Source organism: Ovis canadensis, chromosome 12 (assembly GCF_042477335.2).
Source record: "Ovis canadensis isolate MfBH-ARS-UI-01 breed Bighorn chromosome 12, ARS-UI_OviCan_v2, whole genome shotgun sequence".
Lineage (NCBI taxonomy): Eukaryota > Metazoa > Chordata > Mammalia > Artiodactyla > Bovidae > Ovis > Ovis canadensis.
Genome location: NC_091256.1, coordinates 45,637,007 through 45,663,180, shown reverse-complemented (window position 1 = coordinate 45,663,180; position 26,174 = coordinate 45,637,007). Strand labels below are relative to the sequence as shown.

The 26,174-nt window shown below is 38.8% G+C and overlaps 1 protein-coding gene across 2 annotated transcripts in view; it reads left to right on the top strand.

The window, feature by feature from the left end:
• The window catches only part of WDR64 (WD repeat domain 64), a 137,715-nt gene that overhangs the window by 15,442 nt on the left and 96,099 nt on the right, over positions 1-26,174 (top strand). For both annotated transcript variants that reach the window (XM_069545566.1, XM_069545565.1), the window contains exons 3-6: positions 18,092-18,194; positions 20,890-20,993; positions 23,909-23,938; positions 25,166-25,276. In XM_069545566.1, the coding sequence (XP_069401667.1) occupies positions 18,092-18,194; positions 20,890-20,993; positions 23,909-23,938; positions 25,166-25,276 (348 nt within the window). The remainder of the gene's footprint in view (positions 1-18,091; positions 18,195-20,889; positions 20,994-23,908; positions 23,939-25,165; positions 25,277-26,174) is intronic.

Genomic DNA, 26,174 nt, shown 5'->3' with positions numbered 1-26,174 from the left:
GAGTCAGTTCATTGCATCAGGTGACCAAAATATTGGAGCTTCAGCTTCAGCATCAGTCATTCCAATGAATATTCAGGACTGATTTTCTTTAGGATTGACTGGTGCTCAGCTTTCTTTATGGTCCAACTCTTGCATCCAAAAATGATCACTGGATATATTGGGTAGGCCAAAAAGCTCCTTTGGCCTTTAATATAAAAATAAAAGACACATTTTTCATTTTTCACCAAGAACCTTATTGAACAATGTATTCAATGCTTTGTTCCACTGCCTTCAGCAATTTTTCAGGCAACTTCATAATTCCGTCTTCCCAAAACTTCTCACCTTTTTGAGCAAAGAACTGTTCCAGGTGCCTTTTTCAGTCTTCACGGGAATTGAAACTTTTTCCATTTAGAGAGTTTTGTGAAGACTGAAATAAATGGACATCTGAAGGTGCAGTGTCTGGTGAATATGGTGGATGAATCAGAACTACCCAGCCAAGCTGTAACAGTTTTTGCCTGGTCATCAAAGAAACGAGGTCTTGTATTATCCTGATGGAAGATTATGCACTTTTTGTTGACTAATTCCTGACACTTTCCATTGAGTGCTGCTTTCAGTTGGTCTAATTGTAAGTGGTACTTGTTGGAATTAATCCTTTGGTTTTCTGGAAGGCGCTCATAATAGAGGAGTTCCTTCCAGTCTCACCATGTACACTACATCACCTTCTTTGGATGAGGACTGGCCTTTGGTGTGGTTGGTGTCATTTCACTTGCCCCATAATCTTTTATATTCCATATTATTATACAGTATCCACTTTCCATTGCCTGTCATAATTTTTTTTTTCAAAAAATGGAAAGTTTTCATCACATTTCAGTAGAGAATTGCACGCAGAAATATGGTCAAGAAGGTTTTGTTCACTTAACTTATGTGGAACCCAAACATCAAAGTGATTAACATAACCAGGCTGGTGCCAGTGACTTTCAATGCTTGATTTGGATGTTTTGAGTATATTGGCTATCTCCTACGTGGTATAACATTGATTGTTCTCAGTGAGTGTCCTAATTGGATTGCCATCAACCACTCTACCTGACCACAAGGTACTGTCTAGTGTGAAACCTCCAGCATGAAACTTCATAAACCACTTTTGACATGTTTCATCAGTCACAGCACCTTCTCCATACAGAGGACAAACATTTTGCCTTTTTTTTTTTTTTTTGCATTGCAGCTATGTTTTAACATTCCTTGAAATAATGAAGCATAATATGCCAAAATGTTGCTTTTTTCCCTTTATTCAATATTAAAAATGGCTACATAAAAATCCACCAATTTGATGTTTAAAAAAAAATGCATGCTGATATGACAGCTGTGACAAACTAATAAAATTGGCTTTTATTTTTTTACATTTTGAAAAAATCCGATTTATCACAGCCAGGTTCTCAAGGTTTATTGCACACTTAAAACTGCGTTGAATGCATTTTGTATATTCAGTTCAGTTCAGTCATTCAGTCGTGTCTGACTCTTTGCGACCCCATCAATCGCAGCATGCCAGGCCTCCTTGTCCATCACCAACTCCCGGAGTTCACTCAGACTCACGTCCATTGAATCGGTGATGCCATCCAGCCATCTCATCCTCTGTTGTCCCCTTCTCCTCCTGCCCCAATCCCTCCCAGCATCCGGGTCTTTCAAATGTGTCAACTCTTCGCATGAGGTGGCCAAAGTATTGGAGATTCAGCTTTAGCATCAGTCTTCCAATGGACACCCAGGACTGATCTCCTTTAGGATGGACTGGATGGATCTCCTTGCAGTCCAAGGGACTCGCAAGAGTCTTCTCCAACACCACAAAAGCATCAGTTCTTTGGTGCTCAGCTTTCTTCACAGTCCAACTCTCACATCCATACATGACCACTGGAAAAGCCATATCCTTGACTAGATGGACCTTTGTTGGCAAAGTAATGTCTCTACTTTTCAATATACTATTTAGGTTGGTCATAACTTTCCTTCCAAGGAGTAAGTGTCTTTTAATTCCATGGCTGCAATCACCATCTGCAGTGATTTTGAAGCTCAGAAAAATAAAGTCTGACACTGTTTCCACTGTTTCCCCATTTATTCCTATGAAGTGATGGGACCAAATGCTGTGATCTTCGTTTTCTGAATGTTGAGCTTTAAGCCAACTTTTTCACTCTCTTCTTTCACTTTCATCAAGAGGCTTTTTAGTTCCTCTTCACTTTCTGCCATAAGGGTGGTGCCATCTGCAAATCTGAGGTTATTGATATTTCTCCCAGCAATCTTGATTCCAGCTTGTGCCTCTTCATTTCAAAGCAGTCTAGCTAACAAACTCCTTTAACTCTCCTGAACACTTTGTTAGATTTTACCACCTTATTTTTTCCTATTAGGGTAAAACTACTCCCTTTATAATTAACTGGTGTCTGCATAAAGCTCCCTCCAGCTCTATTTCAAAACATGGAGATGAGTATTTGGTAAAACTTATTTCAGCTTCCACATGAGACAAAAGTCTATATTCCAGCTATAACAGACTGAGACTAGCTGATTACCAAATAAAACTCTTTTTGAAATTAAATATAACCATGATTAAAAAACCCCTTCATATGATAGAGTTATCATGATATAATATCATGATTAATAACATCACCCCCATAAATTTGATTTTTGTCATTTCTTGCTTTCTGAAGGGTTCTTGCCAAAGCCTTTGACTGTGTGGATCACAATAGATTGTGGAAAATTCTGAAAGAGATGGGAATACCAGACCACCTGACCTGCCTCTTGAGAAACCTATATGCAGGTCAGGAAGCAACAGTTAGAACTGGACATGGAACAACAGACTGGTTCCAAATAGGAAAAAGAGTAGGTCAAGATTGTATATTGTCATCCTGATTATTTAACTTATATGCAGAGTACATCATGAGAAACGCTGGACTGGAAGAAACACAAGCTGGAATCAAGATTGCCGGGAGAAATATCAATAACCTCAGATATGCAGATGACACCACCTTTATGGCAAAAAGTGAAGAGGAACTAAAGAGCCTCTTGATGAAGGTGAAAGAGGAGAGTGAAAAAATTGGCTTAAAGCTCAACATACAGAAAACTAAGATTATGGCATCTGGTCCTATCACTTCATGGGAAATAGATGGGGAAACAGTGGAAACAGTGTCAGACTTTATTTTGGGGGGCTCCAAAATCACTGCAGATGGTGATTGCAGCCATGAAATTAAAAGATGCTTACTCCTTGGAAGGAAAGTTGTGACCAACCTAGATAGCATATTGAAAAGCAGACACATTACTTTGCCAACAAAGGTCCATCTAGTCAAGGCTATGGTTTTTCCAGTGGTCATGTTTGGATGTGAGAGTTGGACTGTGAAGAAAGCTGAGCACCGAATAATTGATGCTTTTGAACTGTGGTGTTGGAGAAGAGTCTTGAGAGTCCGTTGGACTGCAAAGAGATCCAACCAGTCCATTCTAAAGGAGATCAGTCCTGGGTGTTCTTTGGAAGGAATGATGCTAAAGCTGAAACTCCAATAATTTGGCCACCTCATGCAAACAGTTGACTCATTGGAAAAGACTCTGATGCTGGGAAGGATTGGGGTCAGGAGAAGGGGACGACAGAGGATGAGATGACAGGATGGCATTACCAACTCGATGGACATGAGTTTGAGTGAACTCTGGGAGTTGGTGATGGACAGGGAGGCCTGGTGTGCTGTCATTCATGGGGTCAGAAAGAGTCAGACATGACTGAGAGACTGAACTGAACTGAACTGAATTGAAGGGCTCAGGGTACTACAACCACACTGACAAAACTTAGGAGAAAAGGAAGTGAGAATTTTTTTAAATTGCAGCAAACAAAATATCTGTAAACTAATAATTAAGAATGTCATAGATTTTAGAAATGGAGATTTAAATTATGAATGAGAGGGAATACATTACTTATGTGGAGACATAAGTAACTTTTTTTTGTTTCTGGGCTGTGTGATACCAACTTTAATAGTTACTTTTATTAGAGCCATACAAACAGGTGTTAGTTACAAAATTAAAATAAAATGAGTCCAAGAGAAGATGTTAACTGGATACTTCCCTTTGAGACCAAATATGAGGAATGTACACTGCTGAGTATTAACAACATTTATGTCTATGTTGGACACACCTTCTCTTCATTTAATTTTCATCATCTTGCCTGAAAGCACAATCATGGAAATAAGGGAGCCATTAATTTTTCCCTTGTCCCACAGCTAAGCAGTCAACAAAACTCAAGGACTAGAGCAAAATCCGTCTTCTCTTCTCTACACTGCTGCCTCAGCTGTAGTTCAAGCCATCACCCTTTCATCTGAACCTTCAAAATGACATCTAAATTTGTCTTTCTGTCTGCACTCCTGCTGTAAATCTCATTCATACCACTGTGATTATTCTAAATTCTCAGCCTAACTAAAGCTTTCATTGGTTCCTCACCTTTGATAGAGTCAATTTCAAGCTCTTTACTTGGCTTCTGAGACTCGTCATGAGCTGGTCCAGCCTCCAGGCTTACCATGTCCTCTTTCAAATACAACACTGCTGTGAAGGACTTGCCATCGTGGATATACTTTGGGAGACCATAAATTCTTTGAGGACAAAATTCATATTTTATGTATCTGTTTTCCCAGTATAATTATTATTGCTAAACACTGTTTCACATCCCTAGTGTTTTTTGTTCTCATTTTTTTTAGTTTAATTTTTTTTAATTGAAGGATCATTGCTTTACAGAATTGTGTTGTTTTCTGTCAAACCTCAACATGAATCAGTCATAGGTATACATAAATCCCCTCCCTCTTCAACCTCCTTCCCCTCTCCCTCCCCATCCCACCCCTCTATGTTGATACAGAGCCCCTGTCTGAGTTTCCTGAGACATACAGAAAATTCCCACTGGCTATTTATTTTACATATGGTAGTGTAAGTTTCCATGTTACTCTATCCATACATCTCATCCTCTCCTCCTGTCAGGGTCTAGCCCCAGTGGATCCAGGGTAATTCGAAGGTGGGGACGGAATTGGAGTCCTAGGAAAAAATTTATTTAATTACAGATATATAGAGAGATTAGAAACGGACAGTATAGTAGGAAATTTAGTGGAGAAAAAGAGGCTGAATAACTTGGTTTACATGGAATACCAATAACCACCTACATAGGCCACAGGTGTCTTTCCGTTCTCCTGAAGGAGAGGAGGCACTGAGGCCTCCCCGGTCCGATCTTAGAAGCCCAGGCAAAATTAGCAGGCTTGGTGAGTACCCACATTCCAGATGGGAATTCAGCCAGAAAAATGGGGAGCAAGAAAGAAACGACATGGGGGAATCAGTCTTTCCAGAAACTGATCCCATTTCTTTATTTTTAAGTTTGCTTAGATACCTTTTGTTATACATAGGGATGAATACAGAGTCACGCGGGGGGTCAGCAGTCCTGACCTTTATCAAAATCAGGTGCTTCATATAAATGTATTAAAAAAAGGTCTTAGGGGTTTTACATCATGTTCTGGCCTGAGGCCTGCTGACATTTTATGACCCGTTCTTTCTGATAACCAAAAAACTAATTTTTTCCAAGGGTGTTTTTTCTTAAACCAATTGCCACCCTCTGAAGGTACCAGATTGCATTCCTATAGGGTGAGGGTGTAGTGGGTTACAACTAAGAAAGGAATTTATTTAGCCTAAAGTTAACATGATTAATCTTAAAGGTTAATGCTTATTTCTCCTATATGCTTGTTATATTCATTATAAGGGCAGGGAATATGGAGATTTAGCAGCAAACACCAACCCAACAAATGAAAACCCTTCACCAATGTTCCCCTTAAGATCTAGTTAGTCTTAAGATAGTGATAAAGTTACGTTTTTACATAGCAAGGACACAGTGATTTATAACAAAGTACAGTGATCTATAACAAAAGAGAAAATTCATTAACTCAAAAAGTCTAGTATTGCTAACATCAAGAACTACTATATTTCCTTTTCTATATTCCAAATACATTAATTAGTGTATTCCCAGGTGCCTAAGGATATGGAGGCCTGGCGGCAATAGTTGACTCAACAATGAGAAAAGTCCTATGCTAATTAAGATTTTCAAAATACTCTAAACTCTCTGTGCTGTTTATGGTTGAGAGGCAGTAAACAATCATGTGCTAGTGGCAGGAGTATGGATAATCCTGTCACACAAGCTAGTCTGCCAGCAGAGAGGTCTGACCTGAGACACCCTTGTCACACCCAGGAATTTTTATTGACTTGGAGCTGTAAGTTAACTCCTTCTCCGAGAGAGGTAATGGGGGTCAGCCCCCCGTAAAGTCAGAGGTATAGGTGAGAGCATAAAACAGTAACGTAGGCAGACCCTGGTTTTGGGGGTAGATGCTTGGAAACAGGGGGTTTCCTGAGGCTTGATCACACCTTTGCATATGCCGAAGCCTCCTTTCTCATGACCTTTGCCATGGGCGGAGTTCCTCACGCTGGCTCCCGGCATCCTCCCTTCTCTCCATGTCCATAAGTCTGTTCTTTATGTCTGTTTCTCTGTTGCTGCCCTGCAAGTAAATTCTTCAGTACCATCTTTCTAGATTCTGTATATATGCCTTAGTATACAATATTTATCTTTCTCTTTCTGACTTACTTCAGTCTGTATAATAGGCTTTATGTTCATCAACCTGTTAGAACTGACTCAAATGTGTTCCTTTTCATCGTTGAGTAATAGTCCATTGTGTGTATGTACAACAACTTCTTGATCCATTCATCTATCGATGGACATCTAGGTTGCTTCCATGTTCTGGCTACTGTAAATAGTGCTGCAATGAACAATGGGACACATGTGTCTTTTTCAATTTGGTTTCCTCAGGGTATATGCCTAGGAGTGGGATTCCTGGGTCAATGGTGGTTTTATTCCTAGTTTTTAAAGGAATCTCCATACTGACTTCCGTAGTGGCTGTATCAATTTATATTCCCACCAGCTATGCAAAAGTGGTCCCTTTTCTCCACACCCTCTCTAGTGTTTATTGTTTGTAGACTTTTTGATGATGGCCATTGTGACTGGTGTGAGGTGATAATCTCATTGTAGTTTTGATTTGCATTTCTCTAATAATGCGCAATGTTGAGCATCTTTTCATGGGTTTGTTAGCCATCTGTATGTCTTCTTTGTAGAAATGTCTGTTTACATCTTTTTCCCACTTTTTGATTGGGTTGTTTGTTTTTCTGGCATTGAATTGTATGAGATGCTTGTATATTTTGGAAGTTAATCCTTTGTCAGTTGTTTTGTTTGCTATTATTTTCTCCCATTTGGAGAGTTGTCTTTTCACCTTGCTTATAGTTTCTTTTGCTTTGCAAAAGCCTTTAAGTTTAATCAGGTCCCACTTGTTTATTTTTGTTTGTTTGTTTGTTTTTTTCCATTACTCTAGGAGGAGGGTCATAGAGGATCTTGCTTTGACTTATGTCATCGAGTGTTCTGCCTAAGTTTTCCACTAAGAGTTTTAGTGGAAGTTTCTGGTCCTACATTTAGGTCCTTAATCCATTTTGAGTTTATCATTGTGTATGGTGTTGGGAAGTGTTCTAATTTCATTGTTTTACATGTGGCTGTCCAGTTTTCCCAGAACCATTTATTGAAGAGGCTGCCTTTGCCCCATTGTATATTCTTGCCTCCTTTGTAAAAAATGAGATACCCATAGTTGCATGGGTTTATTTCTTGCCTTTCTATCTTGTTCCATTGGTCTATATTTCTGGTTTTGTGCCAGTACCATACCGTCTTTATGATGGTAGCTTTGCAGTATAATCTGAAGTCAGGAAGGTTGATTCCTCCAGCTCCATTCTTCTTTCTCAAGACTGCTTTGGCTATTAAGGGTCTTTTGTGTTTCTATACAAGTTGTGAAATTTTTTGTTCTAGTTCTGTGGAAAATGCCTTTGGTAATTTCATAGGGATCATATTGAATATGTAGATTGCATTTGGTAGTATAGTCATTTTCACAATATTGATTCTTTCTACCCAGGAACATGGATATCTGTCCATCTGTTTATGTTGTCTTTGATTTCTTTCATCAGTGTCTTACAATTCTCTGTGTACAGTTCTCTTGTCTCCTTAGGTAAATTTATTCCTAGATATTTAATTCTTTTTGTTGCAATTGTGAATGGAATTGATTCCTTAATTTCTCTTTCTGATTTTTTGTTGTTAGTATATAGAAATGCAAGTGATTTCAGTGTATTGACTTTGTATCCTGCAACTTTGCTAAATTCACTGATTAGCTCTAGTAATTTTCTGATACTATCTTTAGCATTTTCTATGTACAGTATCATGTCACCTGCAAACAGTGAGAGCTTTACTTTTTTTCTGATCTGGATTCCTTTTATTTTCTTTTCTTCTCTGACTGCTGGATCTAGGACTTCCAGAACTATATTGAATAATAGTGGTGAAAGTGGACACCCTTGTCTTGTTCCTGATCTTAGGGGGAATGCTCTCAGTTTTTCACCATTGAGAATAATATTTGCTGTAGGCTTATTGTATATGGTCTTTACTATGTTGAGGTAAGTTCCTTTTTTGAAGAGTTTTAATCTTAAATGGGTGCTGAATTTTGTCAAAGACTTTTTCTGAATCTATTCAGATTGTCATATGGTTTTTATCTTTCAGTTTGTTAATATGGTGTATCACATTGATTGATTTGCATATATTGAAGAATCTTTGCATCCCTGGAATAAACCCAACTTGATCATGGTGTATGAGCTTTTTGATTTGTTGCTGAATCCTGTTTGCTAAAATTTTGTTGAGAATTTTTGCATCTATGTTCATCAGTGATATTGGCCTGTAGTTTTCTTTTTGTGTGTTTTCTTTGTCTGGTTTTGTATTAGGGTGATGGTGGCCTCATAGAATGAGTTTGGAAGTGTTCCTCCCTCTGCAATTTTTTGAAAGAGTTTTAGAAGCATGGGCATTAGGTCTTCTCTAAATGTTTGATAGAATTCTCCTGTGAAGCCATCTGATCCTGGGCTTTTGTTTTTTGGGAGATTTTTGATCACAGCTTCCATTTCAGTGCTTGTAATTGGGTTGTTCATAATTTATATTTCTTCCTGGTTCAGTCGTGGAAGATTGAACTTTTCTAAGAATCTGTCCATTTCTTCCAGGTTATCCATTTTATTGCCATATAGTTGTTCCTAATAGTCTCTTATAATCCTTTGTATTTCTGCATTGTCTGTTGTAACCTCTCCCTTTCCAATTTTGTTGATTTGATTCTTCTCTCTTTTTTTTCTTGATGAGCCCAGCTAAAGGCTTGTCAATTTTGTTTATCTTCTCAAAGAACCAGATTTTACTTTTATTCATTTTTACTATTGTTTCTTTCATTCCTTTTTCATTTATTTCTTCTCAGATCTTTATGATTTCTTTCCTTCTACTAGTTTTGGTGTTTTGTTTTGTTTTGTTTTTGTTGTTGTTCTTCTTTTTCCAGTTGTTTTAGATGTAAAGTTAGGTTGTCTATTCAATGTTTTTATTGTTTCTTGAGGTAGGGTTGTATTGCTATAAACTTCCCTCTTAGAATTGCTTTTGCTGCATCCCATAGGTTTTGAGTTGTATTTTCATTGTCGTTTGTTTCTAGAAATTTTTTTATTTCCCTTTTGATTTCTTCAGTAACCTGTTGGTTATTTAGAAATGTGCTGTTTAATCTCCATGTGTTTGAGTTTCTTACAGTTATTTTCTTGTAATTGATATCTAGTCTCACAGCATTGTGATCAGAGAAGATGCTTGATATGATTTCAATTTTCTTAAATTTCCTGAGGTTTGATTTGTGACCCAAGATGTGGTCTATCTTGGAGAATATTTCATGCGCACTTGAGAAGAAGGTGTATTCTTCTGCATTTGGATGGAATGTCCTGAAGATATCCATGAGATCCATTTCATCTAATGTATCATTTAAGACTTTTGTTTCCTTATTAATTTTCTGTTTTGATGATCTGTCCACTGGTGTGAAAGTGAAAGTGAATTTGCTCAGTCATGTCTGACTCTCTGCGATCCCATGGACTGTAGCCTACCAGACCCCTCCATTCGTGGGATTTTCCAGGCAAGAATACTGGAGGGGGTTGCCATTGCCTTCTCCAGGAGATCTTCCCCACCCAGGGATTGAACCCAGGTCTCCAGCATTACAGGCAGATGCTTTACCGTCTGAGCCACCATTGGTGTGAGTAGGGTGTTAAAGTCTCCTACTATTATTGTATTACTGTCAATTTCTCCTTTTATGTCTGTTAGTATTTGTCTTATGTATTGAGGTGCCCCTATATTGGGTGCATAGATATTTACAATCGTTATGTCTTCCTCTTCAATTGATCCCTTGATCATTATGTAGTGTCCTTCCTTGCCGGAGTCCAGCCCCTGCAGGATCCAGGGGGACCTGAAGGAAAAATGGCGTTGGCGGATGATTTAGAGAGAGATAAGGAAAGAATATTATAGATAAGAAAATAGAGGAGAGAAAGAGGCTGATATTTTTTGGTTTACATAGAAAGCCAATAAAACTTCAAGACAAGAAGTTCGCCCTGTTCACAGAGGCCACAGGTGCCTTCCCAGTCTCCTGAGGGAGTGAAGACACAGAACGTCTCTTCGTTTAGGTCTTAGAAACCTGGGCAGATAAGTGAACGCAGGGAGCCTCTATGTTCTAAGGGATCAGCCTGAAAAAGAAAGTAAGAGGAAAAAAAAGAGAAAAAAGAAAAACACGGGGTGACCAAGCTTCTTCAAGTGAGGCCCATTGTTTTTATTTTTAAAAGGGTCTTTTATACCTTTACTTGTACAAAGAGGGAAATGAAAGATGCAAAGTCATACAGAGTCAGCCCAAACATTATATCTGTTTTGTCTTTATCGAAACCAGGATTTTTCTGCAAACCTTTCCCATAAACAATATTGTGTACATTATCTTTTGTCCTTGGAGGCCTGTGAACATTTTATGACCCTCTTTTGACAAAGGCTTCTTAACCAGAAAACTTATTTTCCCTTGAAATGTTTTTTCTTATATTTCTAATCTATGTCAGCCTGAAAAAGTATTAAACAGAGTTACATTCTCACGAAGCAAAGGTGCAGTGAATTACAAGAAAGAACCAATTAGCTCAAAAGTCTGATGTGGTTAATTTCAAGGCTACACTTGTTTTTCTTACTTTCCAACTATGTTAACTAATGCACTCCCAGGTGCACAGTGGATAAGAGATATGGGAACTTAGCAACAAGCATTGGCCCAATAATGAAATCCTACATTAACACTACTCTAATAACTTTTAACTCTTTGAAAGGCTCTATGTTTTAGGCTTTCCATGCCTCTCACAGTTGGGAGGATGTAAATAATCATATGCGTAGCTGCAAGAGTCTGGATATATCTGCCAAGCAAGCTAAAATGCTAACAGAGGGGGTTTTGATTGGAAATATTCTTCTCATGTCCAGAAGACTTATTAGCTATAGCCCTAAGTTGATTTTCTCCAGAGAAATGTGGTCAGGAATAGCCTCCTGTTAATGTCAGAGGAGTTGGTGAAAGTCATGAAATAGTAAAACAGACAGATTCTGGTTTGGGGGGTAGATGCTCGAGAAAGCCTAGGGAGCCCGTTGAGTTCTGAAGCCTTGCTTAACAGTTCTCTTCCACATGACCTTGTCATGGGTGGGATCTCCCGTGGTGGCTCCCGGCACTTCCTTATCTCTTATAATCTTCTTTATTTTAAGGTTGATTTTGTCTGACCTGAGGACTGCTACTCCAGGTTTCTTTTGCTTCCATTTGCATGGAATATATTTTTCCATCCTTTCACTTTCAGTCTATATGTGTCTTTAGGTCTGAAGCGAGTTTCTTGTAAACAGCATATCTATGGGTCTTGTTTTGTATCCATTCATCAAGACTGTGTCCTTTGGTTGAAGCATAACAAAATTGTTTTGAATGAAGGTAAAGAAAACTAAGTGCTACTAGAGCCATCTTACAAAAAATAAATAAAATACCATTTTGGCCAACCCCCCCAAAAAGCATTTTGGCCACCCTCATTGTATTAGCAATGCCACAAAAAGGTACATTTTCTTTCTCTAGGTTTTAGATACAAATGTACTTGGAAAAAATTGATGTTTATAGAGTAATGAAACTTAAAGACTCAACTAAAATGTCCTCTAGACCTGTGCTTTTAGTTTATAATGCAGGAAAGTAAATGTAAAGAGATCTAAAGAAATGTGACTGTCTTAAATTTATAAAGCCAGTCACTAGAAGATTCAAAAGAAGATACAATCTTCTTTTCCTGCAATAGTATGTTATTCTAAATTTCCAGTGAGCAATTCACAAACATGTTCCTTCTAGGAGCACATCCAGTTAACTCAAAGAAGAGCCATCCCAGCACATAGACACCTGGGATGTCTATGACTGTGTTCCCCCAAAGTAAATTTAAATTGAGCTAATTTAAATCTTTCCAGAAGGCTCAGTGGTAAAGAGTCTGCCTCCGAGGCAGTGACACGGGTTCACTTAACCCTCCCTGGGTCAGGAAGATCCCCTGGAGAAGGAAATGGCAAGCTATTCCAGTATTCTTGCCTGGAGAATCCCATAGACAGAGGAGCCTGGCCGACTACAGTCCATGGGATCACAAAAGAGTTGGACATGACTTAGTGACTAAGCAACAAAAATGCTGTAAACCTGAAACTATTTGTTAACTTCAAAAATGAAAAGAATGCTCCAGGATAGGTTAAAAAATGAGCTGCATACTGGTTTTTATTTTCCTTTATCTGCTTTTTATTTTCTCCAAATATTCTACATTGAACATGCATTCCTTAGGTAATCAGGAAAAAAAAAGTATAGTTAAAAAAAGATGGATCACTTAATGCATGTAGCAAGCCCTTTAAGTAAAATAATTAAAAGAAAATTAATACTCTAAAGCATCATCAATAGTCATAAAATTCTCTAAAATGTTCCGCTGGTTACTAGACTGAAATTTAAACTTTTGAAAGAGAAATTTTGAGATTCTTGAGGCTATAGCCCATCACAAGAAAGGAGATGTTTTCTGTTCTTTAAAAACATTTCTTGTAAACATTTTCTTTCAAAGTGTAATAACAGATAAAGACAGCTAAAAAGGGGTCTCTTTGAAAGGCCTTTATGTGGTATAATATCTCAAATTTTTTCTCAATAAATGTTAGTAATTTGGTGTTTTTAGTGTTCTTTAGAAATTGCTTATGGTAAGCTTGCAATATTGTGTCACTAAGCTTAAAAATAGCAAAATGCATCATTTTCATAAGAGCAGATGTCCTATAGGATGGCACCTATCATAGACTTGACTATAAACCGCATATATGACAGATTGCATGGCTAATGTACTGACCAGGCAAGCAGCAAAGGTGCCCCAGTGGACAGTTTAGAACTTTCAAAGAGGATATTAACACAAATATTCATTCCTATTGTCATTTCACATTATTATCTGAAAATTATCTCACATGACTATCTGAAGTTAAATAGCCTGCTAATATTGGTATTTGTGTTGTATTTTGCACAAATAGCTTATTGTATTGAATTGCATTTATAAAAGGAGGATGTGATAGGCAGAATGCTAAAGATGTCCCCCATGCCAACCACCGGCCCCAAGATTCTTGTCCTGTGGTCATCCAATAAAACATCAAAGTAATTTAGGTACTGCTGTGAAGGGACTTTGCAGATGCACTTACGATGACTAATTCAGTTTAGTTCAGTCTCTCAGTCCTGTCCCACTCTTTGCGACCCCATGAATCACAGCATGCTAGGCCTCCCTGTCCATCACCAACTCCTGGAGTTCACTCAAACTCATGTCCATTGAGTCAGTGATGCCATCCAGCCATCTCATCCTCGGTCGTCCCCTTCTCCTCCTGCCTGCAATCCCTCCCAGCATTAGGGTCTTTTCCAATGAGTCAATTATTTGCATGAGGTGGCCACAGTATTGGAGGTTCAGCTTTACATCAGTCCTTCCAATAAACACCCAGGAGTGATCTCCTTTAGGATGGATTGGTTGGATCTCCTTGCAGTCCAGGGGTCTCTCAAGAGTCTTCTCCAACACCACAGTTCAAAAGCATCAATTCTTCAGTGCCCAATTTTCTTCACAGTCCAACTCTCACTTCCAAACATGACTACTGGAAAAACCATAGCCCTGACTAGACAGAACTTTTTTGGGAAAGTTAATGTCTCTGCTTTTCAATATGCTATCTAGGTTGGTCACAATTTTCCTTCCAAGGAGTAAGCGTCTTTTAATTTCATGGCTGCAGTCACCATCTGCAGTGATTTTGGAGCCTAAAAAAAAAAAGTCTGACACTGTTTCCACTGTTTCCCCATCTATTTCCCATGAAGTGATGGGACCAGATGCCATGATCTTCGTTTTCTGAATGTTGAGCTTTAAGCCAACTTTTTCACTCTCCTCTTTCGCTTTCATCAATAGGCTTTTTAGCTCCTCTTCACTTTCTGCCATAAGGGTGGTGTCATCTGCACATCTGAGGTTATTGATATTTCTCCCGGCAATCTTGATTCCAGCTTGCGCTTCTTCCAGCCCAGCATTTCTCATGATGTACTCTGCATATAGGTTAAATAAGCACAGTGACAACATACAGCCTTGATGTACTCCTTTTCCTATTTGGAACTAGTCTGTTGTTCCATGTTCAGTTCTAACTTTTGCTTCCTGACCTGCATACAGGTTTCTCAAGGGGCAGATCAGGTGGTCTGGTATTCCCATCTCTTTCAGAATTTTCCACAGTTTATTGTGATCCACACAGTCAAAGGCTTTGGCATAGTCAATAAAGCAGAAATAGACTCTCTTGCTTTTTCCATGATCCAGTGGATGTTGGCAATTTGGTCTCTGGTTCCTCTGCCTTTTCTAAATCCAGCTTGAACATCTGGAAGTTCATGGTTCACATATTGCTGAAGCCTGGCTTGGAGAATTTTGAGCATTACTTTACTAGCGTGTGAGATGTGTGGTAGTTTGAGCATTCTTTTGTATTGCCTTTCTTTGGGATTGGAATGAAAACTGACCTTTCCCAGTCCTGTGGCCCCTGCTGAGTTTTCCAAATTTGCTGGCATATTGAGTGCAGCACTTTCACAGCATCATCTTTCAGGATTTTAAAGAGCTCCACTGAAATTCCATCACCTCCACTAGCTTTGTTCACAGTGATGCTTCTTAAGGCCCACTTGACTTCACATTCCAGGATGTCTGGCTCTAGGTGAGTGATCACACCATCGTGATTATCTGGGTTGTGAAGCTCTTTTTTGCACAGTTCTTCTGTGTATTCTTGCCACCTCTTCTTAATATCTTCTGCTTCTGTTAGGTCCAGACCATTTCTGTCCTTTATCGAGCCCATCTTTGCATGAAGTGTTCCCTTGGTATCTCTAATTTTCTTGTAGAGATCTCTAGTCTTTCTCATTCTGTTGTTTTCCTCTATTTCTTTGCATTGCACTGAGGGAGGCTTTCTTATCTCTCCTTGCTATTCTTTGGAACTCTGCATTCAAATGGAAATATCTTTCCTTTCCTTCTTTGCTTTTCACTTCTCTTCTTTTCACAGCTATTTGTAAGCCCTCCCCAGACAGCCATTTTGCTTTTTTGCATTTCTTTTCCATGGGGATGGTCTTGATCCCTGTCTCCAGTACGTCACAAACTGCCATCCATAGTTCATTAGGCACTCTCGTCTATCAGATCTAGTCCCTTAAATCTATTTCTCACTTCCACTGTATAATCATAAGGGATTTGACTTAGGTCATAGCTGAATGGTCTAGTGGTTTTCCCTACTTTCTTCCATTTAAGTCTGAATTTGGCAATAGGGAGTTCATGATCTGAGCCACAGTCAGCTCCTGGTCTTGTTTTTGCTGACTGTATAGAGCTTTTCCATCTTTGGCTGCAAAGAATATAATCAATTTGATTTCAGTGTTGACCATCTGGTGATGTCCATGTGTAGAGTCTTGTCTTGTGTTGTTGGGAGAGGGTGTTTGCTATGACCAGTGTGTTCTCTTGGCAGAACTCTATTAGCCTTTGCTCTGCTTCATTCTGTACTTCAAGGCCAAATTTGCCTGTTACTCCAGGTGTTTCTTGACTTCCTACTTTTGCATTCCAGTCCCCTATGATGAAAGGGACATCTGTTTTGGGTGTTAGTTCTAAAAGGTCTTGTAGGTCTTCATAGAACCGTTTAACTTCAGCTTCTTCAGCGTTACTGGTTGGGGCATAGACTTGGATTACTTTGATATTGAATGATTTGCCTTGGAAACAGAGATCATTCTGTCGTTTTTGAGATTGCATCCAAGTACTGCATTTTGGACTCTTTTGTTGACCATGATGGCTACTCCATTTCTTCTAAGGGATTCCTGCCCACAGTAGTAGATATAATAGTCATCTCAGTTAAATTCACCCATTCCAGTCCATTTTAGTTCGTTGATTCCTAGAATGTCGATGTTCACTCTTGCCATCTCCTGCTTGACCACTTCCAATTTGCCTTGATTCATGAACCTGACATTCCAGGTTCCTATGCAGTATTGCTAATCATGACTAATTAGTTACCTTAAAAAAGACTATTCTGGATTATCTGGGTGGACACAATGTAATCGCAGGAGTCCTTAAAAAGGGAAGAAGAAGGTGGAAGAAGATTCTAAGTGTGAAGGATTTGAAGCACCATTGCTGGTGCTGAGATGTAAGGCCCCAAGTAGTAGGACTGAAAAGAGGCCTCTGAAAGGTAGGGGCAGCCCCACCTGACAGTTAGCAAGGACATGAGGACCTTGGGCCTTCCTTTCAGCATGCTCTCAATCCTTCAAAGGGACTTAGATGCTGCATGCACCATGTTTTGTACTCATGGAAAGTTAACAGCAATTTCTGAAAAGTAATAAATGACTTAATCTTTTAATGAATATTGCTTTTTCTGATGGAAAGAAAAATGGAAAAATACAAAAGAGTCTTTGATAGTCTTTGTCTTCCCAAGGAATAAAACCTAACTGTAGGAAATTATTCAGGCAGTGGATAGATGTTGTGAGGTTTGGATGTGGGAGAATGTAAAGGAGGAAGTAGTTACCTTTGCGAAATAACTGATGGAAGGACATGTAAACACATAATGCTAAGCCATTATCTATATCAAAGTAAACAAATGTTATTGTAACAGACTGATTGGTCCCTCATGGACAGCTTCTTAGAAAGGTGCGCTCCCAGGCCTACAAGTCAGAACTGCACTTGAGTAAGATCCAGTGGTTCATATCCACACTTGAGTTTCAGAAGCTCATTCTGTTCATTTACTAACAAGACCAGCTAGTCTCAAGTTTATGAGAAATACAGTGTGTCATTAACCTCTAAGAACTTTATTTCTACATATCATAAGACAACTGAAAAAATAGCTATCTCATGTTTCAAATTCCTTGGAATTACACAATCTTGACAATTTATTCACAAATAAAAAGCACTTTATTTCTTCAAGATATTCTTTTTAGAGTAATTGATTAATGCAATTCCTGGAGGGTAGGATTTGGAACAGCAAAATTCCAAAGTGAGTGAAAGTGTTAGTTTCTCAATTGTGTCTAACTCTTTGTGACCCAATAGACTGTAGCCTGCCAGGCTCCTCTGTCCATGGGATTCTCCAGCAAGAATACTAGAATGGGTAACTATTCCCTTCTCCAGGGGATCTTCCTGACCCAGGGATCAGACTCGGGTTTCCTGAACTGCAGGCAGATTCTTAATTGCCTGAGCCACCAGGGAAAGCCCAACCTCCCCCCGACCTCCACCAATAAAGAAATGAAAAGTCTTATTCAGGAAGATTTATGGAGAATGGGTAGGAGTTATTGGACAGTGGCAAAATTCAGCATCAGGGTTCTCAGTTGAGCACTGAGAACTGTCTGATGAAGACTGATTTGATTTCCAAGCACATGCCAGCTCCTAATTGAACTATCAGTCTAAGCAAGGACATCAGCCTGGGACATCAGTTTATCCACTGGAAAGAAAAATCTATAACTGCTCAAAACTCATGCCCATCAGCATGCAGTATGCTGAATAATATTAAACTGCCTCCTGATATTTATATCAGAAGTTCGTATTTATAAAGCAACGTGTTGATTGTTAATTCAAAGTAAGCCTTCAGATTCAACCGACATTAAATCTCTTACTCTGCAGCCATTTCTGAGATACTGTGAGTGTTTCCCTGTGTTGTTTGGATTTTCAGATCTTTGGCTACTTTTCCTCTGAAGAAGAGTCTCTTATTAACCAAATGGATCAAGAAAATTTGGTTTTCCTCGTTTCTAGAAAACAGCGAGTTGTAATTTCAGGTGATAATTTAATTTCCCTAACAAATTAACGTGGGTTTTAATATTTTCTCAAAAATAAATAGTGGGAATACAACATTGAACCATTTTCCATCTTATTTACTTGATCAGTAATTAAAACGAGAGGGGAGTGACAGTTTCAAATGCAGTATCAGAAGAAACTTACGGTCAAATTGGAAATATTATTGTTGCTCTGAAAGACACTAAGTAGGGAATATAAGGAGGGAAAATTCCCATTTTTCAGAAATGGTTCAGATCTCAAGTTAAATGTCTCCACAATGTCACCTCAATAATGTGTGCTCCAGTACCAAATGGATCAATCACATTTAAAAAAATATATATTCTTGAAATGGAATTTTCAAGTTTTCACTTATTAGAACTCTTCCCAAGTTCCCACCCTTGATTATCTTATGGAGGTTAGCATTAACACCTCTCAAACTGTGAATTTGGGTCAATAACAGAGGAGTGTTAGCTCAGTTTGAGGTCTCCAGTTTAGATATGTCATTTGCTTTAAAATTTGAGCCTGGGTCCCATGAACTCATTTCCCTGTCCACTACTGAAGCCATGGGTTTTCTTTCTTTTCTTCCCAGGATGTGGAAAGGAATCCTCCAGAATCTGTCTCTGTCCTCAAGCATTTCATCTCAAATTCTGAGATGAAGGGCATAGTCTAGATCAAATCTGGTGTTCTTTAAAAGAGAAGAAAAAAAAAAAAATCCTGAACTTACGTCAGTCCTTTGTGAACAAAACCCACCCTGGTTTTTGACCCTTCCTTGTTCACCAGAGCCTAAACTCTGGGCTTCTCCGTGGCAACTGTCATCAAAGAACAGAAGCCAGGGAGCAGCGGTGATGCTGCTGTCATCACTTACTCAGGAGGGGCCAGTGACCAGGGGAGATGTGTTTCTGGCCTCCTAAATTAGAATTTCAAAAGCATCTTTATAGATGGCTGTTGAGTTCTGTAACTTGTTTATTCACTCAACAAATATTTGTTAAGGTCTACTTTGTAAGCCAGGCTTCCCTAGTGGCTCAGTGGTAAAGAATCTGCCTGCCAACTCAGAAGACGTGGGTTCAATCCCTGGGTTGGGAAGATCCCCTGGAGAAGGAAATGACAACCCACTCCAGTATTGCTGCCTGGAGAATTCCATGGACAGAGACGCCTAGCTGGCTACAGTCCATAGGGTTGCAAAAGAGCTGGACATGACTTAGTGACTAAATAACTTTGTGAACTAGGTGACTTTCTAAGTGCTGGGAACACAGCGGTGAACAAACAATCATAAATCCCTGACCTCCTGGAATCTATATTCTAATAGGGGAAGAGACAGACAATTAAAAAAAAAAGTGAGTAAATTAAGCGCTATAGAAAAAAATAATAAAGTGAGCAGATTGTGGAGAAAAATAAAGCAGGAGTGAGGGAAGAAGTTGGTTTGGACATGCGAGCATGTGTTGGGACTTTAAACAGGGTATTTGGGAAAGACCTGAAGGAGATATGAGGGTAAAGCACACCCTCTAAGCTGGAGTGGAGTGGTGAGGGAGGGAGAATAGCAGAAGCGGGGGAGGTCAGAGAAGCATCAGCGGTGAGGGCACTGATGTCCAGGGCCTTGTGGCCACAATAAAGACTTCTGAGACAAAGCTGTGACAGGGCCTGGCCTGAGTTACACTTCAATGAATGTTCTGGCTTCTGTGACTAAAGTGGTCTATAGTGGGGAAGAAATGGAAGCAGAAAACATGATGGTGGCTTGGCATAAAATATTCTCAACAGCTTTTGTGGTTTTGTTTTTTTTTCATATTGACTCCTCCAAGGAGTCTTTTGGAATTTTTTTCCTAATTGCAGGAAAATCCTGCAGGAAAAATTTCCATCCCCAACACCCTCTCAACCTCATTCCCCCAACCCTCCGACATTTTAATCTCTCAGATACTGTGTCTCTGCCTATGTACTGTATGTACATCCGAAACTTTGACACAGAGAGTAAGAGTTGTTTACATGCCTTGCCCACCAAGAACCAATTTGTACCCTTTTGGAGAAAATAATTTCTCTGTTGAGAATGTGTGGGTTAGGCAGATAATACTGGAGTATGAAATTTGTTCCCTTGCTTTTCCTTTCTAAACATTTGCAATTATAAAAACTTGATTTAAATCATCCTGGGAAGAGGCTCAGTATGTGTGGCTTTATCATTCAGCACGTAGGCAAAGAAACATGAAAGTGTTTTCTCAAAAATGCATAAAGTAAAAAAAAAAGAAGGCCTAAAACAGTATTAAGGCAGTTTCATTTTTTTTGTACTGGAAGGCCTGAGATAGTATTAAACTTTCGTTCTTTGTAAATTATATGGTGACAGTTCAAAGAAAGAATTCCTGAATGTGAAGATCTTTAGATAGAAATAATTCTAAAAGACATTTGGAAAACTCATTTCTCTGAAATGTGCACTTGAAGGTGGGGCTAGGTTGTGATCTTAACAACTTCTATGGGAAGTCATGGACTACGTTTAGTTGGAAAGCATTAAAAAGTCAGATTAGTATCTCTAAGGATAATTAAAAAGCAATAGTTGCTCGTTTTTTTGGTTATATTCTACTTTAGTTTTAAAGTAACTAGAGCCTTTCTAGCTTAATGTTGGTTGTTTCCTTTTTCTTTTCTGATTAAAACTCTAACAAGTGACTTTTAGGGTCTTTACTGCTAGGAGCTGAAATGAGTGTGTGCCATTTACAGGGAGTAGAAGACGGGATGTGATTAAGTGCATTGTCAAGGTTCCTCACTTGGATTTACTAATAACAGCTTCTCAGAAAGGAATGATAACAGTCTTCAATAGCCAGGTAATTTGAGAGCTTGGCTTCCATCCTCTCTCCTACCTTTCTCTTTTGTTTTGTCTATGCATTACGCCTATGTATCAGATGCAGCAGAAACCATAACCATATTTAAGAATTATTACAAGAAACAAAGCCGGGTATTATTAAAACAAGAAGCTTGCTCAACCCCAGAGCAGCTTTTGAGAATTTAGTAACCACATTTGTCATTGTTCCTCAGGGTACCCTATTGAACCACGTGCATCAACACAATTAAAGGATGCCCTTAGATAATTTCTCAAATAAAATGATAAAAACTCACAAGTCAAGCGATTTTGTCATAATACTACCAAGTAATAAAAGATTCCAACTGGAAACCTTGTGCTTGAGGCTTAAAAAAAGGCTCAGATGCTAGCTCCTCTATTTTACCATCCTATATGTTAAGCAGGAAACTTAATGAGCCAACTTACATCTTTTCATGTCTCTTTTTCTCATATTTGTAAAATGAGGGCAACAGGATCAGTCCCCTCACCCTCAGAGCACTATAGTGAACATCAAATGAGATAATGAATGTGGAAACATTTTAAGGCATTATTATTATTAATGTCATTTCTTTCTAAATTTATGTTTTTGGACTTCTATTTTCAAAATATGAGCGATTGTAATGGAATATATGATGACATGATAAAATATGATCTAGACAAGTGTTTGGTGTTAAATATACAAAAATTGACTTAATTATTAATTTATTTTTAAGTAGAGTCAAGCTTTATACAAATAAAATATGTTTAAAATAATTATCACGTGATTAAAATTTCAACAATGATTTTCAGCCTTTCAGTGATTTTCATCACAGGCAGCCAGATTGCGTCAAAGAGGACCGCCTGCACCCAGAGGTGCAGCAGGAGATTCTGAGTGCAGATGTGGATGGAGACTGGCTCCCCCTACCGAGCTCCACCACAGCTATGCATGTTACTTCTAGGCCCCAGTTCCTCCTTATCCAGACCAGAGAACATCTCTCCCTAGGTAGTTGTGCTGTTTGCATGATTTAATCAACATAAATCACTTAGCTTCGTTGTAAACCCTTGATATATAATGACAATTGTAATTATGAACAAATAATGTGAAAATAAAAATGGATTTGCCTCATGAAGTAGGCTTCTCTTGTGGCTCAGCTGGTAAAGAATCTGCCTGCAATGCAGGAGACCTGGGTTCGATCCCTGGGTTGGGAAGATTCCCTGGAGAAGGGAAAGGCTACCCACTCCAGTTTTCTGGCCTGGAGAATTCCACGGACTGTAGAGTCCACTGGGTCACAAAGAGTTGGACACTCACTCATTAAGCATGGAAACCTTCCTCAGTCTCTTTTTTTCTCTATGCATTATTATCCTTTTCCTTTTTTTACCTTTAATTCCTCAAAAATAGAACTAATATGGTATCTAAAGAAAAACAGTGAGAAGAAAAATTATGATGTTCATAATGAAATAGTTTAGGACTATGTGAAATAAATGAGATGGCATTATCAAATTTCCAGAGATGCATGTGTGTGTCTCTTTCTCTTTTATATACACAAAGGATTATGAAAATTTTAGAGCAGATAAGGGAATTTTAAAGTGAATTCCACTAAAGATGGAGAGAAATAGAAGAGGAATTTCTCTAATCCCTTTATTTTTTCCTTTCGAAAAAAGTCCCTGGTTGGAAAAGTATTTTTGAACTCTTCAGATGAAAGACAGTCTTTGATGACCACAACTAACAGTTCGAGTAATCTCTTTGATTCACATTTTCTTCTTTTCACATAATCCATCCTTCTAGAAAGCCATTTTCTAAGCTTTCCCAAATACCATTTGAGCATGCAAAAGAAACTAAGTCATTAATAAACTTCCGACCCTTACCTTTACCTTGGGAGCACTTAACATGTCTTAAGGGTATAAGAGGGCTTACGTGGGGGCTCAGTGGTAAACAGCAAGTGCAAGAAACACAAGAGATGAGGGTTGGATCCTTGGGTTGGGAAAATACTATGCAGAATTAAATGGCAACCCACTCCAGTATTCTTGCCTGGAAAATTCCATGGACAGAGGAGCCTGATGGGCTAGAGTCCACAGAGTCACAAAAGACTTAGACATGACTTAGCAACTAAACAACAACAAGGTATAAGAGGCTGCTCATGCACTTACTAGCTCTCCTTAGATAAATCTATGATTCTTCACTAGTATAATACTTAGGATATTATAGTCACTCAATACATATTTATTGGGGCTTCCCTAGTGACTTAGATGGTAAAGAATCTGCCTGCAATGCAGAAGACCTGGGTTCGACCCCTGGGTTGGGAAGATCCCCTGGAGAAGAGAATGGCAACCTACTCCAGTAATCTTGCCTGGAGAATTCCTTGGACAAAGGATCCCAGTCCATGGGATCGCAAAGAGTAGGACATGACTGAGGGACCAACACATACACATATATTTATTGAATAAAAGAGAAAACCCACTAGATAGAATGTTCTTAAATCTCAGTAACTTGAGAGATAACTTTCAAATAAAATGCTGTTTTTTCTATATCAATCTCTATTCATATTGACCTATTTACCATTCTTACCATTTGCTGTTAGCATTATTTTGCAGTCCCAAATTTTAGTATCAGAAGTTGCTCTGAATAGTTAAGGAATGTGAGGAAGTATGCAAATAAAAGGAACAAAATAATTAATAAAGTTTAAGAGCACAGTAACTGGGCTTAAAGATAAGACACAGAAGCATAAAGTTGCCCAAAGCGAACAGTGCATTATTCCACAGAGACAGGCTTTTCAGAAGCAGGAGGAACCAGAAGACTCACAGAAGGCAGAAATGACAATTGAGATTAAACCAAGGAGATACCATAGTGCTTTATAACCAGCATTTTCATCTTTAATCATAGTGCCAATGGGGGTTCACTATTCTCTTCCTTTTTTTTAATAGATGAAAGTTCAGACCAGTACCAATGTTACAGTAAGTACTTTTTAAAATTCTTAATCAAGTTAAGATGATTGATGATGATTCTTCCATAACTAATCAAAATCTCAGTGAAGAGCCTGAATAGGCTCTGAGAATAAGATATTTTCATAGGTTGTAGTTTTATCTTTATTGACTAGGATCCAAACTAAACCTTGAGCAACAGCAAAGAGGATACAGATCTTGTTTTCTAAGTTAATTTGCTTGGAAACTGATTATTCCCTGAAAGCTTCAATTTAAAAGCTTTGGCTGCTTTTCTAAGTGCTCACTATTAAGGAATGTTAAAAAAAAAGGGGGGGTAAAACCCACACATTGTGAGGACAAGGAATTAGTCAGTGATAGTTATTTGAAAACATTTAAAACTTGAAAACAGCATAAAAAACTCGAGTGCAATTTTGTAATTGATTTAATCCATATTACTAATTGGAACAGTAATCTTGTGGCAAATGTTGTAAAGCTATGGTGACTTCCCGCTGTAGAATCCTTGGCTTCCCACGGTGGCTTTATGGGGGATGGGGAATGGTTGGCTTTCACCTTGCCTATATGCACTGAAATGCACTGAGATACCAGGCAGAGGAGTCTCTGAGTCTCTGTTTCTTAAACTTTCTTAAAATTCCTAATGGGTTTTACAGAAGATTCAGGGCATACCTGGAGCGCCTGGAGCAGTTTCTGGCACAGACACACTCACCAGGGGGAGCCTTTGTTCCTGTAACATCGTGTGCTGTCAGTGATAGTATGGGTCCAGGCCATGCCAACCTGGTGGCTTTTGGAAGGCATGAGGCAAACTTGTTGGCCTCAAGTTGACCCCTGACCAGATGATCATCAAGGTCTCATCCAGCGGAAAATGTTAAGCATGAGGACAGGGCCCAAGCACTTGCTTAATCAGTGCTATAAATCTAGTCCTACGTCCTATGAAAAAGTGTTCTCATGTAGAAGAACAGTGCACAAAGGTGATTGCTTGGCCAGTGGCTATGTGCTTCAGGGAGCTGTGCCAAGGCCCTGGCTGTGCCATTCTCCAGCTGATGGTGCTGAGAAACTCAGGGTAAAAGGGAAAAAGATGAGACCCTCTTGTCAAGACATCAAAGAAGAGATATTGTGTGGCTCCTCTGCAAAACGGTGCTTTTAATGTAACTAATCTACTCCTTAGAAGCCAGTCATTATGTGATAGAACAAAACACAATATAGTCCAAAACACAATATTCCGATTCCATCTTTTTCCATCAGGATACCTCCTGGATTACAGGATGTGATTACCTCTCACAGCTGAAACGAATTGTTGCTACTACTGAAAGGACCATTATTGTCTGGGATTATAAAGCTCAAGGGAACAGCCAGGTACTGTGTTAAGGGAAATACTCAAAGAAATTGGATTGTCTTTTCCATACAGGTAGGATAGAGGCAGCTCACTTTCTCTATTGAACATCAGTTTCCTCATATATAAAATGAAAGTGAAGTGAAAGTTGCTCAGTTGTGTCTGACTCTTTGCAACCCCATGGACTATACAGTCCATGGAATTCTCCAGGCCAGAATACTGGAGAGGGTAGCCGTTCCCTCCCCAAGAGGATCCTCCCAATCCAGAGATCGAACCCAGATCTCCAGGACTGCAGGCAGATTCTTTACCAGCTGAGCCACCAGGGAAGCCCATAAAATCAGGGATTAACTATTAATATAATAGTCTAGTCCAGCAGTAATATTCTGAGCCTTAATTAAAAGGAAACATATTTTCATTTAGCGTATGTTTAATTTGTTCTGTTTTTGAGAGCGAGAGATTGACTAGTTCATTTCTCATTTTACACCTTTCTCTGAATCCAAGTATTATCTTTGATTATGCTCATGTTATCCAGTTCAGACTTTCCCTTCAGTCCAGCTTTATTTGGCAAGAGAATTACTAAAATCAAATACCTAATTGTGGCAAAACAATCTAATGGGGTAGATGTTAATGTTAATCCTTTCAGTAAATGAAATGTTACAGCTTAACCAATTTACAGTATTTATTGAGCATCTACAGAAACAAAGAACATGTTCCCTGTACTGAAACAAAACTCAGCCTTGAGGAATCTCGTGAACAAACATAATATGTAATACAATGGTACAGAAAATTATAAAGCAAAAAAGAACAAGAGCTCAGGGAAAGGTGAGATTACTAAGAACTGGGGTTATTTAAATATGCTCTCAGGAAGCAGGCTGACTTTGAAGGACATGGAAGATTAAGAAATAATTTACCCTTCCTCTG